General features: G+C 34.2%; 5 protein-coding genes across 13 annotated transcripts in view; 2 read left to right on the plus strand and 3 right to left on the minus strand.

Moving 5' to 3' along the window:
• Positions 1–1097, minus strand: part of LOC136346108 (inward rectifier potassium channel irk-1-like) — an 89865-nt gene extending 88768 nt beyond the window's left edge. Inside the window, exon 1 of the mRNA XM_066295010.1 lies at positions 816–1097. Within this exon, the coding sequence (XP_066151107.1) occupies positions 816–820 (5 nt within the window). The 5' untranslated portion in view covers positions 821–1097. The remainder of the gene's footprint in view (positions 1–815) is intronic.
• Positions 1–2878, plus strand: part of blo (bloated) — an 87015-nt gene extending 84137 nt beyond the window's left edge. For all 4 annotated transcript variants that reach the window (XM_066294728.1, XM_066294738.1, XM_066294748.1 and 1 more), the window contains 2 exons: positions 1327–1701; positions 2071–2878. In XM_066294728.1, the coding sequence (XP_066150825.1) occupies positions 1327–1701; positions 2071–2288 (593 nt within the window). In that variant the 3' untranslated portion in view covers positions 2289–2878. The remainder of the gene's footprint in view (positions 1–1326; positions 1702–2070) is intronic.
• Positions 2879–2991: 113 nt separating this feature from the next.
• Positions 2992–7673, minus strand: spd-2 (spindle defective 2). 6 transcript variants are annotated; one of them, XM_066294873.1, is made up of 7 exons: positions 7534–7665; positions 7443–7465; positions 6541–7087; positions 5904–6431; positions 5301–5529; positions 4846–5174; positions 2992–4522 (listed from the first exon to the last, which is right to left on the minus strand). In XM_066294873.1, the coding sequence occupies exons 3-7, from the start codon at positions 7079–7081 to the stop codon at positions 3597–3599; spliced, it is 2553 nt and encodes an 850-aa protein (XP_066150970.1). In that variant the 5' UTR covers positions 7082–7087; positions 7443–7465; positions 7534–7665; the 3' UTR covers positions 2992–3596. The 6 variants fall into 6 exon arrangements, with proteins under 6 accessions (XP_066150970.1, XP_066150961.1, XP_066150953.1 ...); XM_066294864.1 differs by having other exon boundaries at positions 7530–7665; XM_066294856.1 differs by lacking the exon at positions 7443–7465 and having other exon boundaries at positions 7534–7673.
• Positions 7674–8017: 344 nt separating this feature from the next.
• MED16 (mediator complex subunit 16) lies at positions 8018–13378 on the plus strand. The gene is made up of 14 exons (XM_066293943.1): positions 8018–8378; positions 9035–9178; positions 9271–9469; positions 9625–9874; positions 10009–10161; positions 10225–10418; positions 10673–11041; positions 11099–11265; positions 11421–11560; positions 11615–11936; positions 12169–12221; positions 12312–12421; positions 12756–12964; positions 13150–13378. The coding sequence occupies exons 1-14, from the start codon at positions 8305–8307 to the stop codon at positions 13184–13186; spliced, it is 2421 nt and encodes an 806-aa protein (XP_066150040.1). The 5' UTR covers positions 8018–8304; the 3' UTR covers positions 13187–13378.
• Positions 13379–14979: 1601 nt separating this feature from the next.
• nmdyn-D7 (nucleoside diphosphate kinase homolog 7) lies at positions 14980–18363 on the minus strand. The gene is made up of 4 exons (XM_066301421.1): positions 17993–18363; positions 17036–17246; positions 16688–16896; positions 14980–15803 (listed from the first exon to the last, which is right to left on the minus strand). The coding sequence occupies exons 2-4, from the start codon at positions 17226–17228 to the stop codon at positions 15051–15053; spliced, it is 1155 nt and encodes a 384-aa protein (XP_066157518.1). The 5' UTR covers positions 17229–17246; positions 17993–18363; the 3' UTR covers positions 14980–15050.
• Positions 18364–18648: the final 285 nt, after the last annotated feature.

Genomic DNA, 18648 nt, shown 5'->3' on the forward strand with positions numbered 1-18648 from the left:
TTTCCATCGCGGAGCTTGTACAAGTAAGGCTACATTAAAATTTATCATGAAATTTGTTCTCGATAAATGCCTCCAAATTTACATGTATGGGAGTAATTTACGTCCTCCAAAATCGCATAAAACTACATCCATCCTCGGATAAAGACTTACTGTTTGCAAATCAACAACGATAGCCGATCGTTGACAATGGAAGGGGACACAGTAGCCTCCCTCTCTCTCTCTCTCTCTCTCTCTCTCTCGCATTTATCAATCACCTAATTGTCTCTCGCTTACACTCATTAAAAAGTCATGTACATAGTATGGAAAAAGGTACGGTAGGATGATATTTATATAATAACTACGTAATTTAAAGTGTTTACGGCTTATGTGCGGGCCCATAAATGGATGAGTCGAATAAAACACTATTACTTAAGCATTACATACAGCATTTTATGTCAAATTCCAGGTTAGTTGGTCCAATCACGCACAAACCTCTATCGTTTATAAAAATAAATTGATGCTGTAAAGTCAATTTTCACTTATTGCCAGTTGCATAGAAAAACATACGCGGTAATAACTTTATTTCGGCCATTGATCATATTTTATGTTGATCTTGAATTGATTTGATACATACAATTCGTATCTACCATGAGTTTTAAAAAAATTTCGGTCAAGTAGGCTTTGGAATTATTTGACACCGAGCCCGTATGTCTTTGATATGTTCTACGTAACGTCGAAGATAAACCAATAAAGTTACCTTCACTTTTAACTTTAATCTTTACTAGCGGTCAAGAAAGCATGAAATAAACAAATCTAATTAATATTTATTTACTTACCCCATTTACGACAAATGCTGAAAAGACAGGGTTGAATTTCAAAAGTCCAGTCTCTGTTGATGAACTGTCCGTTTCGAAAATAAGACTCAATATTGAAGGTTTTTTACCTGAATGTAAACATTGTTTTTAGCACTTAGAAAACTTTAACTAAACAACACACAAGTACGCGGGGCGTTGAAAAAGACTGGTTTTAATAAAATCCAACATATAATATAGCTAAACGGAGTCGTATTTAAGTGAGACTAAGTTTAGTGGTTTATGTTCGAGATTACATAGAACATATCAAAGACATACGGGCTCGGTGTGAAATAGTTCCAAAGCCCGCTTGATCTAATTTTTTTTTCAAACGCACAGTATGACACATACTAAAACCCAAACTATAAATAATTTTTTCTATACAATTAGAACTTCGATTCAGTAAATGGATATCAATTTCCGTCCTGAGTCGGCTCAGAATAACATCCGTAGCAATACTCCACTATATTCTTATACCTAAATTCGTTTTTTCCAGTTGGAGATATTCCCGGACCAGAGTATCTTCGCACTAGCTCTCGCGCCATATCCAGAGAAGACCTCACCTCTAACGGATCAAGCCTCATTCAGCCTCAAGTCAAAACACTGAGCAGATCGTTTTCCGTGTTAGCACCGTGGAAACCTCGCAATCAACGAGACGCTTTGGATATTGACTACACCCAATACAACAAGGGATCGAAAAACGGCAAATACGAGCAAAGAACACCCAGGAATACCTCCAGTCGTAACGAAAGCTCCACGCTGAAAAGGAAGGCTCAAGAGAGCAGAAGGAATAACTATCAACAGTCATTGAATAGAAAATCCAGGAGTAAGGAGAATTTAGCTAGACAATCTAAAGAGGAAGTTTCACGAGGTATGTGGGACATACATAATGCATTGCACAACTAGAGCCTCAAAAGCACTTTTCATATTAGTTATTTGTTCAACAATTGCCGAAAGTGGAAGTATCACTTTCTTTAGTTGAGGTGAGAAAGATCTTTCCGTGTGTGATGGGCGTGTAAGACTTGTTAAGTGGCAAAGGTTTTCTATAATATTGAGATTTAGACATTATTTTATTGTATTAATTACTTGTTTGCATTATTTTTAATTTATTATATCCATAAATCTATTTTCTGATTTTTATTTTATTTTGCTTTATTTTGGCTTTTTAGCTTTTATACCATATCGACAATATCTTTAATAGTAAAGCACATTCTCTATTCTCTCTATTTAATTCTTCCAGGTTCAACGTCGACTCTCTTCAAGAAAAAAGATAAATTGCCACGTGAAAACTCGAGGTACTTAAACCAAAAAGAAGAGCGACGAATGCCGACTAAAAGCCACTCAGTGGAATCCATCGCCAGGAAATCACGGAACGAAGGAAGAGACGTCTCTAGATCAATTTCGATGCCGCGAGACACTGAAAAAACCGCTGGATGGTTTAAAAAATCGAAAAAGTAGAATTTTACCTTCTGTGATAATTCCATAGTAAGCCATTACAACTACCGTCCATTAATATTAAAAATTGCATTTGTGTGTCTTAAAAGTGCCATTACTCTACTAATAAGATCGACACAAACTGTTTCGTTACATCTCTCAAGTTTAGCTCTAAAGTTAAATTCTCAAGAGATTTTCTAACACTACATTTTTTCGTAGAATTTGTGCCTTATATCCTAGAACTATGTAAAAACTGCAATTTTGTTTCTTTTTCGTTATGCTTGAGGTCCTAGTGAAAAGGAAATAGAATTTGTTTAGATTTAAGGAACGTTTACCTCTAACTTTCTATTTTTCAAGATTAATTTCAGGATAATACAATTTAAACTTCGGTGCTATATTACACTACATTTTGACTTTTCAAGTAGAATTGTATGTAAATAACATTTTTGTTTTATAGACGTAAGCGGATTTAAATAACGAACTGACCATTGTTATGTTACCCAATTCTACCTGCATACGTAAGATAAGGTGTATTAAAAACTTAATGGTTAGTTGTTACATACTGTTTACATTACTGTAATTATTATAACTAAATAAAGGTTAACAACTAATAAGTTTTTCTATTTTTATTTTATTTTTTTATCACAACACAATAATTCCCGGTTATTTATGTAAAGGCAACCAACTTGTTAAAGTGTCCCGAGATAACAACAAAAGACAACAATAATTCAAAAATAACGATATTATATTAAAGAAACAGAGCAAACAAATAAATTACCATTATCAACGTATTTCTTGTCGCGCTCGGCCAATTAGGATTAACATACCGGACAAGAAAAGGCAATATTCTTCATAATATATAAATAAAATAGCGTATACAGGGTGCCTCTAACTGGTCTGTACAAAATTCTATCCCTTTTTCGCGATTACTGACGCAGATACTCCAGGATTTGACCAACTTAGCCTTAGTCTAAAAGTTTGAAGAGTCTATTGTAGAATTTTATAAAGATCATTAAGCGACATCCTATAGTTTAAGATAAGTAATATGCAAGACAATATTAAACTCAAGTTTGAAGTAATGCCATGGTCAGAGCTCGTCGTTCTACTTCTATGCTATTCTCTGGAATTTCCAAGCTACTCGAATATACGTCTGATACCGTTCAACAACCACTGTTTCATGAATTTATCCGATTCCTGTTTCTAATTAAAATAATTTTTTTCGGAGAAGCTTTGAAATTTGGATGGAAATGGATTTTTTCCTAGCGTGTAATTAAAGCAAATTGGTAAAATTAAGTACATCCTCAAAAAAACATCACAACCTAAAACAATTAATCAATCCTCTCCATCTAAAAAACGGTTCTGTGAAGATTTAAACTCCAATACTCTAACTTCGGCTTCTAAAACGTCATTTTCTACGTAAATAGCTATTTTAAAATAAGGAACAGGATCCTCTCTCGACAATTTGACTATAAGTTCCGCTGTTTTTCCTGGATATAACTCACCCACACTTGGTCTTATATGTAACCCCGTATTGGGGCTACAAGTGACTTCAAAGTGCAGTTTCTTAGTTGATTCCGAAATAAGAAAAATGCAGTCCTGAATCTTACCGGGCCGATATAAGACTAATGAGGGCGGTTCCAGATGACAAGACTTATGCGCAACACTAGTGTCCCCTATCATTGTCAATTCCTGGCATAAAGACTGATAAATTACTGAATCTTCCGGACATTCTCCTACAAGAGTTTGGTTTGGATCTTCTTCTATTGTAATTGCCATCTCCTCACGGCTTAACGTTTCCAAAATCTCAGTAATTGCCGCAGCACTTTCTTTAAATTTAGTCGCATCAGCAGGAAACAATTCTCCCCCAATTTTTCCCACAAGCGCTTTTGTCAACTCTTCTACAGCAATATTTTTTTCACTGCATTTCCTATTTAAGCGCCTTAACCTTGCGCGATTAATCTCAGCTCCAGAGACAATTTCAAGCTTCGCTATATCAACAACAGGTAGAACGTGTAAGTTTTGTTTTAGGATTCTGCAGTCTTTTGCGGTTAACATGTAAGTCACCTTCACTTTCCTCTCTGCATTGGGAAGTAACACAAATAAACTCGGGTCTACCTTTAGGTTAGTGAAAGTGACCATGTGCTTGGGCACCACTTTTATGTATGTGAATGAAGGAATATTTCCAATATTTTTGACAATAAAGAACTGTTCCATTACAACCCTGTTGTCTATTTTGCCTAGGGACATCCAGTACTTTCCTGAAAGGAAATAAAATTTTCTCAAATACGCTTTGTAGATTAAAAACCAATTATTAGTTTTTCGGAAATATTAGATTAAAGTATTTGTAACGATATAATGGTACACTATTCTAAGTTAAACAAACTAAGAAAAAAGATATTCTTAAGAACGCAACCCTAAAGAGCTGTCCATAATGGTTCAATCTCATAAAGATCAAAGTACTAATTACATACCCCATGTGCATGCGAAGCATTATTCCAAAAAAAATTAATAAATGGAACTACAAATTGTAAGATACGCGAGAGGAAAAATTCTTTATTAAGGGAATTTTCGTAATGCATACCTGTATTATCTCTACTGACATTCTGATATTCATTAGTAGTAAACCCTCCATATCCCCAAAGTCTTACACATTGTTTTTTGGTCTGTTTCAAATTGGGGTCTAAGGGAGAGAAAATCAGTTCATCTGTAGCCGCGCCCACCTTCGTTGGCATAAATGAAACCATTAAGGGCCTCGTCTCGTTCCCGTGAAGGACAAATTTGCAGGCACTGAGATGATCCGAATCCGATCTATTGTCTTTTTTTAATTTGAAGTCATACGACGATACTGTGCATTGCAATCTCAGGGTTTTCGATGTTTTATTGCGTAGCATAAAATGCTTCGTGACAGATCTTAAAAATATGAGAAATCATACCAAATCATTTATATTTGTTACGGAAAAACGTTCACTAGGAACGTTGTTATTGATCGATATAAAGAAATCCTAGAGCGATTTTGTATAATAAATTCCCAGTTACCTGTCGACTTTAACACAGCCCCAAACAAGCTCATTAACAGTACTCTCAATAGGCAATTTTCCATTCGGTAAGCTGGTCAACGAACTAGAGCTTCTCGAAGGTGGAGTGATAGACTCATCATCGATCACTCGTTGCTCAAAAGTTGTTGCTACATCGCCCAAAATTGATCTGCTTTTGACTGCAATTTCTGGTTTCACGTTCTCTTTATCCGCATTTGCGGCCACTACAACTGCCTCCCTTGAGCAACTAAATATACAGGGGTAAAAGAAAAGTGTGGAAACGCTCAATTATCTCGGGAACTGCTAGAACAATTTGAACTAAAACAGAAACAGCTAGGCAAAACAAAATTTTGAATTCAACAGTTATTCTGAAAATTTTTCAGATGATTCATTTTTTTAAAATCATGCCGAAATTGCCTAGTTTAATTGGAATGATTTTTTTTCTTATATCTTTAAATTCTTCATGTATTCATGTTCATTCTTTATGTTTTTCCATAATTTCCAAACTTTGACCAGATTGCTGGAATGCATGTATCTTGAGACAACAGTTGTACGTTTCCATTCTTTTTGGATACCCTTTATGTATACCCATCCAATCACGAACCTCTAACTGCTTCGTTATCCGAAAATGAGCTGGTGTATGACGTATCCCGACTAACTGGCAAACTGTATAACATCCCACTAGACTCTCGTTGTTCATTCAATTTTCTCGTTTCAGGTTTTCTACTCTGCTTAAGCAGATAATCCATAACATTCGAAGGCCCGTTTGCGGCTTCTGATATCAACTGTTGAATGACACTGATACTCAAACTTCCATCACATAACTGACTGTCGCCTTCCATAACAGAACAATTCTCAGACTGATTTGAAAAGGAAGATATATCGACTAAAGCTATGGGCTCTGAATTAGGACTATGCGCTTGTAAAACGGATATACCGTTCGACTTTTGTTGGAAAAACTCTCCAATTGAAAGTGAAGATATTTCTTCATTGTCGCAAAATGATGTTAAAGTTTGAGGTGGTGGAAAGTCGTGCTTACGTCTCCATGACACTTCGTCGGCGAGTAATTTGCATTCTGCTTTATCACCAGGGATAAATGAGTCAGTATCAACACTTAAGCATTGGGACATAGCTGAAAAATTATTTTACTTTGTCAGAAAGTGACTTATTGAAATAAAGGAGCAGAGGGATTTAGAATCTTCCACAAGAAGATCTTAAAAATCCCATAAATGAATGCTTACATTGAGAACTCTGTTTAAATTCCTCAAACGCTTTATCTGTGCTAACACCAGTGTCCAACATATCCTTAAATTTTGAAAATATTGAATCCCGGGGAGTCCCCACACTCCCTTCTATTTCTGAAGGTCTTGGAGTGGAAGTATTTCTTGGTGTTTGAATCAGATCACTATCATTCACAGTACTTTCATTGGGAAGATGTTCTAAATTACTCTCACTATTTGTCTGTTCCAAATTGGGGCGAAGGAATCTGGACGGAATACCCGAAACTCCGGAGGCTCTTTCCAGGGTTTGATTGACCAATTGTCTTTGATGTTTCAAGACTTCTTCGACGATATCACTACCGTCTGCATTGTTTACATCGACGATGTTGGACAGGTCGACGTTGTTTAAGGATAAAATACCAAGCGAGCTCTCCAAAGTAGATGTGGAAAGGTCAAAGTTTTTTCGTTTATGAACTTTATTTTTATCTACTGTTGATGTTGTTATTGAAGTAAGGGCCACATTTTTGGGAGTGGCTGGTTCAGTATTTCGGACTTTATTCATTGCAACCTAGAAAGTAAGAATGTAAAATTTAGTTCCTTTGAAGACTGCAAATCAATTTTTTCACAAGTTTAACATTAATATGTCTGAAATAAGAATTTTTTATTTCAAACATATTTTGACTACAAACAATTAATAAATAAAGCTACAAATTCATTTTTCTATAAACCCCTAACCGATGGTACTTTACAAATCTCCATTCTTCAGGCTTGTATCCTTTATATCTGAACTCTCTTATATTGAGTATTTTCAAGATACAAGGAAAAATATACTTTGCTAAATAAAGTTTCATTATCAGACAATTCGCAATTTATTATAACAAAAAAATCACATGGAAAAAAATTAGGAAAAAAAAACTTCCTACCACAGTACTGGCTTCCCTAGTCCCTACTGATATTCTTTAGAATTTAAACTTTGCATACATTGAAAAATAATAAATTTTTAAGGGTACTTACGAGGTTTTAGTGGTTAAAAGAAATATGAATTTCGTCACTAAGTATTTTCAATATAAAAATGTAATTTACTTTTCAAATCAAAAATTAACGGAAATTCGGTTTCAAAAATCAGCTGTATATCAAATAATTCACGTCACGGGATAACGTTCAGTCAGGTGTTTTTGTTCTCATACTTGACAGTTTGATTTGAAGTAACAAGGAGTGTGTTCAGTATCATAGACCGGGATGGACATCCTTGAAAAATTCAATTACAAGGCCTCAGAAGTATTTTTAGACTGCTCCTGGTCTATTATCTAAAAAGAGTTTTTTTAACATGTTAAATATCTTGGAACATAATGAACACAAAATAATTTTAAAGAAATATGTAAGACTGACAACATATCCAACGACATAGAAAATAGAACACTTAGGAGTGATAGTAGTTGATAATTGGTCAAAAAATTTCATTTGCAAAATTCCAGTGCGCGTTTTCTGAACAGGTCCAACAACTAAACGTCAATGTTGCTGAAGTTGTGATTGTTTATTTTCATTTACAAATTACAATTTTCAACTTCCACTTTAGTTTTTATTTTAATTATTGACATATATAGCGAAAAAATAAAACATAAAATTCCAAAGCTATTGAAGATATTTTTATAATCTTTATCGCTTCTCATTCATCTTATCATCACAAGACATTAATCACCACCCTCGTTCTCTTCAACCTTATGTCATTTGGAACTCTTTTAAATAATTTTCTCTAGGTTTTTTTCTTTTTTTAATATAAACTCCATGGATCACATTTTTTGTGTTACAAGGAGAAGTCTTAGGGGAAGAAACTCCCTTAAGTTGCAAAATTATAGCAGGTACGTTTTTCCCTTTTTTTGTATATAATATGATCTGTTTTGAGCAACCAGCTGAGTTTATTTAGGAAATAGCAAAACAAGATTGGAGCATTTTAAATGTTTTTTGGGAACAAGTTTGGTGGACTGCTAAATATTGTTGATCTTTTGCTTTTGAAGTAAAAGACCAATTTTGACATTTTTGATAAACTCTGTTTAGTTATCATGTCAGTTATATAAATGTAATTGTCACAATATTGAGGCATTTTTTTCATAGGGTATGATGATGATATGAATAATCTTAAAATTCAATCACTTTCTCAATTACAGCAAACTTATATTTTTTAAAATATAAGTCATAGTTGATTTAGGCATGACATGGACTAACAATCCCATCACAAAATTAACCAACATTCTATTCTGTGTTGTAATTTGTCATCTCCCAAAGTAGGCACCTTACAACAGTAAGTTAAATGGAGCTGGAAATGTTTGTAACATTGTAATATAATAATGATTATAGTAAAATCAATGCTTTTCTGAAAGGGTTACATCCTCTGAGAAGATCTTGAGGGATTGTTATGAGTGTCAGAATGATATTATCATGCAGAGGGTTTTTTTTCTAATTCCTTTTTGTTTTTCATGTACTTATTTTGAAACTTTAATTAGATGTTTTATTGCAGGATTGATAAATCAATATTATGTACCATTTCATGTACCAATGTAATTGCCTTTAGCACACAAAGTAATCTAGAAGAAAATACATCAGTTTATTTCAGTTCTTATGTTTACGTAGCTGACCTAAATACTCCTTGGCAAATTCATAAGTAAGTGGCTTTGAATCATTGTATCTAAAATTTTTTATGTAAAATTTAGTTTAGAAAAAAATTGTAATAAAGTTATTTAATTCCAATTTTAGAATACTGTGCAATGCTTCTCCAGTAACATTGTTAGAATGGGATTTTACTGGGAAGTTTTTATTAATAGGAGACGAAAATGGCATTGTTCGTATTTATAGTACTCCAGAGCATCTATTAAATGAATGGAGTTTACATTTAGAGGTCTCGCTAGATGGGGAGCATATTTTAGTGGGAGCCTTTTTCCATCCTGGTAAAAAAGTAAGTGAACCTTTTGTTTTGCACTTATTACTATTTAGAGTTGATGATTTGTTCAGCCAACTAGAAGCAATTTTTAGAGGTACATTATGTTCACCAACTTTAATATTAGAACTAGCAAACCATTTTATTTATATATTTTCTGAATTTTATTTTAGATATGTTTAAACACAGAGAAGAAAGAAAGTGCATGTTACTTCGACAAATTCTCACATTTTAAATTTACTCCTTCGGTAAAACAGTTTGGAGGCCGGCCGTCCAATGGAGCCATAGTGCTAACTGCCACTGGCATGCTAGCAGCCATACTGTTGCCACAAAATTCTAGCCAAACACCTATGGTCATGGCCACAGAAAGTTTAGGTCCTACAAGGCAGTTTATTAAAACTGCAGATATTTCTTATGGAAAAAGTAAGAATATTTCTTATTTTCAAGTTATTTCTGAAAGATAGCTGTTTTAAAATATGCTAAAACTTGCTGGAGTAATTCAGAAAGGCAGTTTACTGTGTTAAATTTGTTAATCATAGAATTTTATACTTCAATAGATGGACATTTTTTGGTAGCAGTCAGCACTGGAGACCCTTCCCTTCCTATTCGTGGTTACCAAGTATCAGTAAAAAAGGTTGAGGAAAAATGTGTTATTACAAGTCAGTGTTTGCTAAACTTTTTCCTGTTCCAAGCACCAAAGGAAGCGTTAAGTAAGTGCGTTCTTTTGCAATCTTGAACATATTTGCATTACATGAATTTTTGTAACTTTATAGAGCAAGTGGTAAAAGATAAGAATTGTACAATTAGTCATATCAAGTGGCTTATGCGGGAAGATGCAGATTCCCTGGTTGTGGCTACAAATAATGACAGCCAGAGTTGTCTACAAGTTTGGGAGTTTCAAACAAAAGCCTTTCCAGTACACAAAGCTTTTGTGAATTCTGACACTTCACAAGTTTTTACTACAATGGTCAGTGATTTCTTCTATTATACATTTAATTCATTTCTATATACACCACATAAAAATGTATAACCATTTTTATTTTAAAAGGAAATTAGACTAATTGAGATACAAGTTAACTATGAAACGTTTAGGTCATCAATTTCTATAATTAAATTGTTTTCGGCGTTGTTTTCCTACTATTAAAACATGTTTTCGAGATTTACTGTATTTGCAAATTAACGTTATAATATTATAATGGATCTTATGTCACTTAACTTTAGCATTGGCAGTACCAAGGACATTTTCAATACAGCAACAAAGTGACAGCTATCGAAGTTTGCAAACAAAATTTGGTTCACAATGCCTCTAGTGCATTTGTAGTTGTTACTTTTGCTGACAACACCGTACATTGTCTTTATCGAGACACCCTGAAACCCATCGCCAGCACTTCGTTGGCTACTCCTAAGTATCATGAAGAACCTTTGAGCAAGTCTCCCAAGTTGTGCACCAAAATAGCAAGTATTGCCCTTTCTTGGCTTGGCAACGTATTACTCATAATGGACACAGATGACAATTTACATTTGTTTAAGCTACCGCCTCAGATTGAGAGTGCCGCGCTTAGTGTTCCCTATTGCACAACTGTATTAGAAGTAAGTCTTCTAAGGTAGTTTTGATTAAAGGGAATTTCATCTTTTAATGTGTTTTAGTATTGCTTGATTGGAGGTTTTGACTGGTTGGATGTTATGTTGGTATTAAGGCCAAATATGATCGAAGCGGTTTGTGATAGATTGACGGAAAGTTTTAATCGTCAGCCAGGATTTGTCCAGCAGTTTTTTTATGTTCAATTGTTATGTATGAAAACCTCATTATATAGGTAGGTAATTACGTAAGTTGGTTTGGTTTAGATGTGGGGTAATGAGAACAGATAAAGAATAGAAACAAAAAGTGTGATCTTGAAGTGTTGATAAAAATAATTTTTTAGTCAATAATATAGAGAAGCACTTTTTTATGATTTTCATGCACTTTCAGACTAAGCGCTAACGGACAGTCTAAGGCTAACGATCTTTCTAGTTATTTGATGTTGCACAGTATTTCACGAGCGTTTAAGAGTCTCCTACGGCCAAGTGAAATGAGTAGTCACGATAAAAGTCCGGCCGACTCGCTATCGAGTAAGTGATTTTTTTGTCATAACGAATGTTATATAATTTTATTTTCATCCTCAGCTGAAGCGGAAGGTCAGACAGACGTCGATAAGGTCCTAATGCACCTAGAAGCAAAAGAGTTTACAGTGGAACCATCGACACTACAAAGTCTGCAACAACTCATCCAATGGGTAGCTGATTTGGCCTTAAATTTGCTAGTGAAAGTTCCTGATAGCCGACCAACCATTGGCAAGAGCTACGAGCTGATTAAAGATGTGAAAGCCTTAAATATGCTTAGAGAGATGTTGGTTCTTATCAGGATCTGGGGTTTACTGAGGCCCGCTTGTTTGCCAGTATTCATTAGATCTGATGCCAATATGGACATTTTGGCGTTATTATTCAGGTGCAATTTCGACTATTTCTGTTAGTAAATGACCATGTAACATGTTTTCAATTTAAAACTACTTCTATTATAGTTAGCCTTTGAAATATCCTATAGACCTGGAATTAGATACATTCAGATATATCAGAGTTTGTAATACTACGCAGTGCTCATTTAAGATAAAGAATTTGTCTTGAAGCAAGAATTTTTAACTTTCACAAGTAATGTATTACAATATTTTCTTTGATTTCAGGTTACTAAGTCGATTAGTACAGAATGTAAATGAACCTGATGAGGCTCTGATTGGTAAGTTTACAAATGATTTCAGTTTCAATGATGATGTGTTAGAATTAACCATTTTGAAATTGACTGATCCTATAATATAAATTATTTCAGATGATTGTTGTCTTCTTCCCAGCCAGGTGCAGATTCAACCAATGCAATCTTCTAATATGAGAACAGCCCTAGCGTCACCTCAATTGGCACAACTTATTTTGCCAATCCAGGTCGGTAACTTAACAGGCCCTACATCTTTTATAAAAATATAGCTTATATCTTCCCAACCCAAATCTCTTCTGAAATTCATTGTCCAAAAGTTCCACGTTTTATTAATCGTAACGTTCTCCACACTCAATTCTACTCCATTGGTAAATTAACGCTCTTTTAAATTAAAGTAACTAACCAACCGAGCTATATTGTCTTTTGAAAGTCGTAATCCACGCATCCAAGTGCTTATAAGCGTAAATTTTAATCCCCTTTTATTCGTTTGAAGTACCCCCTCCCCCTCCCCTTAACATTCAATATAAAATTTTAAACGATTTTGATGTATGTACATTTCAGCTTGAATATAACACTGAGCCGGAATGTCTAACGAACTCAAGCGATCCTTCAACTACCCAAACTGTAGATTCGATACGACATTTATATTTGGGTAAACTTCCTAGGGTTGTAAAACAATGCGTTCGTTGTGGGATTTCGGCGAGTACAACCCCTATAACCAGGACAGCCGCGATTAGGGCTTGGGATCAACGTTGGCTCAGATTTTGCCAGTAAGTATAAATGTTTTGACGGGAATTATGAAGAAACAATTCTTATATTTAAACGTATTTTATTCCAACTTGGTCAAATATACCATAATAATTTTTATAGGGAAAGATCACTGCTATCATGCCCAAATTGGAATAACTTATGAATTTCTTTTCCCAAAAATTACCTGCTCTGTCTTTATTTGCAGATGTGGAGGAGGTTGGAAAATGCAGGTTTACTCCTAATCAAATACAACTCAAACGACACACAAACGTTTGGATTAATGTAGAATTTGGTACAAATTCTATTTAATTTGAACTTTTTGCTCACCATTGTCACAAAAACTGTATTCATAGATTGTGTCAATATTAATTTATATTTGTACATACATGTTAGTTCGGGTTTAAAAATGTTAATAATAAATTTTATCATATTTTTATCAGTTCTATACTTATAATTCCTTTTTTAATCATGCCAATACCTGCTTTACTCAACTGAATTAGACTCCAGGTTTGTCACTTTTCCATCTTTTCTTTCACGTTCAGTTTTAGTTAAAATATTCAAGATGCAACTGAGGCTATGTACACACAGTTCCCCTGCGTCTTTACTTGTGATGGATTTACAATTTTCTAGTTCCTTTAATTCCGATTTACTATAAAAATCCCCCAGGAAAGCCTCAATGTTGTGGTACAATATGGTCTTTCCATCTTCAGAGAGATAGCCCTGCTTCTTATAACTGCACACCAAAAACTGTTGGTATTTTCGATCATCTATGGGAAGAATTGCCGATTTCGTTGCATGTTCTATGATGGTGCGGTTGATTTGTATTTCATCGATGCACGTTAAAGCGATTTTCAGTAGTTCATCTTCTGATAGTTTTCGGCGCGCGGATTCGACCTTAACTGGTATAGGCTGTAAAATATACAGGGCTAGTAATCTGAGTGCTGGATTATCTTTAAAAAATTAATATTAAATCAGAATAAAATTGCAGTTATTTGAGTCTTTTAATATGCCATTGATATTGTTATTAAATTGTTTTTTTTAAGCGTTTGTTGCGTTCATATAAGTTCAAATTGTCATATTCATGCTCTAAAGACACTTTTTGGCACTATTTTATAAATATCTAGTATAATAATCAACCCTGGAAATATAAGTTTGATGAACTACTTAAGGAATACCTAGAAGTCTCTTACCTGTGCGAATCGTAACAAGGAAAAACCGAAACACAAAATCACTATTACTACTTGGTTCTTCATATTTCAGAAAATTGCTGCTTTCATTCATCTCAAAATATGGGTATGGGTCACTGCCGTAATGTTTATTATCAAATTAACCCTATTACGTTTTCCTGACCTATTTGCTTCTGATTATCTCAAAATACATAGCATTAAAAGTTCTTAGTAAGAAAATAAATTGGAATTAAATATAATTAGCATTTATACTACATCAGTAGTACTTTGGCATTTTTTGTAGTTTTTTTCATATATGACAATATTTACGTTGACTTGCCTTGAGAAGCGTGTAATCTTAAAATGATAAAGATAAAAACATTGATGTTATACATTTGAGAAGAGTCACGAGAGGATACATTATGGTAATTAGCAGCAGAAATCGATGCAAGATACTGTGATGTAAAAGCGGGACAATTTTTAATATTTTTTATCTTTTGTAGCAAAAATTCGTGATAGACCTTTTAAATCTTTTTTACATGCTCTTACTATGAATTGCGAAAGGGTCACATAAACAAAAAGATAATATATATATATATGAAAAAAAAAAGGGAAAGAATTGCCCTTTCCACGATCAGTCTTCTATATCCTGATTCCCAACGACTATCAGTTATTTGTAATCAACCATGAAGGATTTAGGTTTCATATATACCAAATTTCATTGCTGTCCGAAGGCTAGAAAAGAGGTTGGGTCGTAAACTGCTTTCAGTTTGGAATATTCACTATAGAAGCAACTGTTTCACCCTTAGTTGGTTATTCGTCATCTTTATCAGCGGAACGATCATAGATAACTGAGAATGACACATGCATACTTCTAAATTTTTATTTAAAGTAATGCAAAAAACTTATTAGATCTAAACTCTGGGTGTAATATTAACTTTCAGTCTTTAAGAATCTTAAAAAAATATTCCAGCTCCAAAACTGTATCCTCGGGAAGATCAGTGCAATGTACAGCATTTTTATATTTGTCATGCCCAAATCTAGCCCTTAGAGTACAGGGCCTAATTCGTCGGGCAGTATTCGAGTCGAAAGGGCCGCAAAACATTCTAAACTCTTTCTGGACATCTATATCAGGTTTTTTTCCAGAAATTTCCAAGACCACACAGGGACCATCCACGAAGCTCAACAAGAGAGCATGATAGTCGCTTACAACACCTTTGTAGACTTCCAAAAATTCGTCCGCATTTGTGGTACTCAAATAAAACATTTGAAGTCCCGTTATGCGAAAATTGGAATCGTTTATAGCAGAAAGAATGTGTCCTAACTTGTCTTCGAGGATTGCATGTGGCTTTATCACGCAACAAGTGCTGTTTCGCGACATAACGAGGTTTTCCGTTACAGGATTGGATTTGTTTTTGGGGAAAAATAAATGGGATTCCCTCATGGCGTGTTGGACGTTTGCAGAACCGTGGAAACCGTTCAGAACTTTACTGTCTCCACCGTAGAGCGCTCGTAAGGAATAAGGAGCTGTTTTCCTAGCTTCAAGGGGATCATCCGGGCCCAGCACTTCTAGCCAACGTTCAACCGCATTTTCTCCAACTAGCTCAACTGCTACTATGGGTCCGGAAACCAGGTGTTCCAGAATACAAGGAAGGGACGGGTCGTCTTTCCATGGTTCGTAGAGGTCTAGTACCTGAAAACGATTGAACAAATTTAAATTTTGTCTTTTGAGCAATTACTTAATCAGACATTAACGAGGTTATTTAATTGAAGTTTATACTAGCACAACTTTACATGAGCAGCGATCTACATATAAACGAGGGTGACTTACGTAGTAGGTAAATGTATATTTTAATGTTTTCCTTATGGCACCCCATGTGTATTATGATGTTTTTGAGATCTTTGAGAAATTCTGAACATATTTCGTGTAACATACCTATGTCTAAATTCAATAGGTTTCGAAAAATATATACAAAAAAATTAAAATAATGATACAACTATTAATATTTTAAAAATTAACAATATAAATTACTATAATCTCATGTATTAAATGTGCAAACCGTGGCGCGTTGATTTCCTGACAATAAGCAAGCCACAAATCAAATTCATCAAGAACTTTTCTTATCATTTAAAGAAGTATTTGTTGAGATTCTTGAGTAATTTTATTTTTTAACTCTCCTGTATTGTTGGGCTTATTTAAATATACCCTATGTTTCAAATAGCCCTATAAAAAACGTCCATAGGACTGAGGTCGGGCGATCTGGCAGGCCACTTTAATTGCCATATTGCGCAAATATTTCAAAAACTCTTGAATTTAGCCATCGGTATGTTATACAAAATACATTAGCAATATCTTAAAGAACTCAAGAATTTCATATTATACATGGGGTTCCATAAAAAAATGAAAAAGTACATCTATCTACTACATGAGTAACCCTGTATACATATCTGTTACGTCGAAAAATGCACAATAAAAAAAAATACTTGACGTGTTCTAGCATTTTCATAAAAAATACTTCAATTCTTAACGAATTTATGCGGAACTTTTGATCCTCTGTGCATAATAAAATATCTTACTTCTTTTTGCGTAAGATTACACATCTTCATATGGCAAATCTGGAATCTCCGTTTTTGAATTTCAGTTATGACTTTTCCCAATTTGGAGATCAGTATCGGCTTAATAATGGCAAAAGTATGTTCCTTAGTTTGGCCGATAATGCTTTGAGTTCTACAGTCAGCGTAGTCCGTAATTCTCACTTGACGCCCATAAATTCTGACTGTGTTGCCTGCAAAGCAGATATTAGTTTTGTGTAGTTGTAAATAAATCGCAGAAATTGAAGCGGAGGGAACGTGGGGAGCAATTTAATGTTTTGTGTTCGAATGTTTGACTGGCATCACAAAGCGTTAAAACAAACAAAAAATTACCTACGAATACGTCTTTGAGCTCTATGCCCTCAACTTTGGTCCTCTTTAGATACATTCGGTTTAGGGCTTTGTCGAATAGCTCCAAAGTCTTGTCGCTGGGATAATAATTCAGGATGAACTTCTTATGAAAGGATGAATCGTAGTCGAACCATTCGGCGTAGAAGGCCAGCTTGTCGTTGTAGTCGTAATCCATTATTTCAAAATTTCTTCTCTATAAAAAATATTTTGAACTGACAAGATTTGCAAAGCCCAACGTGGCAGTTGATTATTATTGATAGAGGATCAGAAATATGCTCAAAGAGACACATTTAGAAATTCAACGTAATTTGTAATTTTTACGCTTGGAAATATACCTATTTAAGTAAAGAGCAATCAGTAAACTTGGAAAATTCCTGCTATTAAATTAGTTGCGAAAATGCAATAAATCGGGTGAGTCATTAAATTTTTTTTAATGGTAATTAAATTTGAAGAATTCGTTCTCTGGCACGACTTATGCTTGATTACATTGAGTTCTGAAATGCCTCCAAACTCAGAAATGCTCCGTTTTCACTGGTTTTGAAGCTACAAAATTATCACGGTGGTCCTTGGAAGCCGGTTCCACGGGCCGCCGATTTATAACTTTAAGCGAAAAATTGGTCAATCTAAGAACGTATTAATGGAATTATATTTTGTCTTTGTACTGGTTTAAAATGGCCTAAAAACATATTTTTTGAGCGGACGACAAACTGAAATCAGCTAGAACATTTTGAAAATGAAACCGTGAATGAACGCTTTTGAAAACTGTTTAAATATGAACATATGTGTGATGAACAAAAAATAGAATAGAAAGTTTTCGTGCTCACTACGCTAAAACCCCTATGCGGTAATATCGTAACGTATGAAATTAGCTGTCAAACTTTATTTTGAAAGTTCTCGAGATTTCGTAGGATGAAAACATAACATAATACATTTGTTTACCTGTTTTCGAGTTAGAACAGTAATAGATATCTACTGCTGGATAAATAACACAAAGGACGAACTTTTTAGAAGCAGCGGGGCGCAAAATAATAAGAGAGTATTTTTTCGATTTTTATAATACATATACATTGAGAACGGTACATTACGTTAATATGAAAATCTGGCCGGCTCGAAGCCCCGATTTGTACCTCCTGGAGAACTTGTGAGATGAAATTGAGAGAAGAATTCATGAGAAAAGAACAACAAATATAGCGGATTTATTCAAAGAAATTCAAAACATTGGAATATCTGAAGGTTATATTGAAAAGTGATTAAAGTCTATGAACAACAGATGTTGGGAAGTAACTAAAAATAAGAGATATGCTATTATATACTAAACGGAAGGTTCAACTGTGAGGGCAAATATAAGAAATTTTTTAGTTGCTCTATCTTTGACCAATATACTTTAGAATTTTTTTTAATTTACACTTTAAATATATTTTACAAATGAACCTTAACATGAATATATTTATTTTTAATTTTAATTAATAATTAATGCAATAGATTGTATAATGATTATGTTTTTATAGAAACAAAAACGAATTTAAAAAGTTGCTGTATATATCAGTGATAGTGCATATACGAGTTCCGAATATTTCAAGACTTGAATCATGACC

The sequence above is a fragment of the Euwallacea fornicatus genome, chromosome 2, assembly GCF_040115645.1.
Source record: "Euwallacea fornicatus isolate EFF26 chromosome 2, ASM4011564v1, whole genome shotgun sequence".
NCBI classification, from domain to species: Eukaryota; Metazoa; Arthropoda; class Insecta; order Coleoptera; family Curculionidae; genus Euwallacea; species Euwallacea fornicatus.

Excerpts from the sequence above, each read along its gene's own strand:
- spd-2 (XM_066294856.1), bottom strand. The coding sequence starts at position 7,081 with ATGAATAAAGTCCGAAATACTGAACCAGCCACTCCCAAAAATGTGGCC. Across the intron at positions 5,530-5,903 it reads GGATAACGAAGCAGTTAGAG|TTGTAGTGGCCGCAAATGCG; the intron begins GTTCGTGATTGG and ends CAAGGGAGGCAG. Across the intron at positions 4,523-4,845 it reads TGTCAGTAGAGATAATACAG|GAAAGTACTGGATGTCCCTA; the intron begins GTATGCATTACG and ends ATTTCCTTTCAG.
- MED16 (XM_066293943.1), top strand. The coding sequence starts at position 8,305 with ATGGATCACATTTTTTGTGTTACAAGGAGAAGTCTTAGGGGAAGAAAC. Across the intron at positions 10,419-10,672 it reads CACAAGTTTTTACTACAATG|CATTGGCAGTACCAAGGACA; the intron begins GTCAGTGATTTC and ends ACTTAACTTTAG. Across the intron at positions 11,042-11,098 it reads ATTGCACAACTGTATTAGAA|TATTGCTTGATTGGAGGTTT; the intron begins GTAAGTCTTCTA and ends AATGTGTTTTAG.
- nmdyn-D7 (XM_066301421.1), bottom strand. The coding sequence starts at position 17,228 with ATGGATTACGACTACAACGACAAGCTGGCCTTCTACGCCGAATGGTTC. Across the intron at positions 16,897-17,035 it reads GCTCAAAGACGTATTCGTAG|GCAACACAGTCAGAATTTAT; the intron begins GTAATTTTTTGT and ends TCTGCTTTGCAG. Across the intron at positions 15,804-16,687 it reads GTAATCTTACGCAAAAAGAA|GTACTAGACCTCTACGAACC; the intron begins GTAAGATATTTT and ends AATCGTTTTCAG.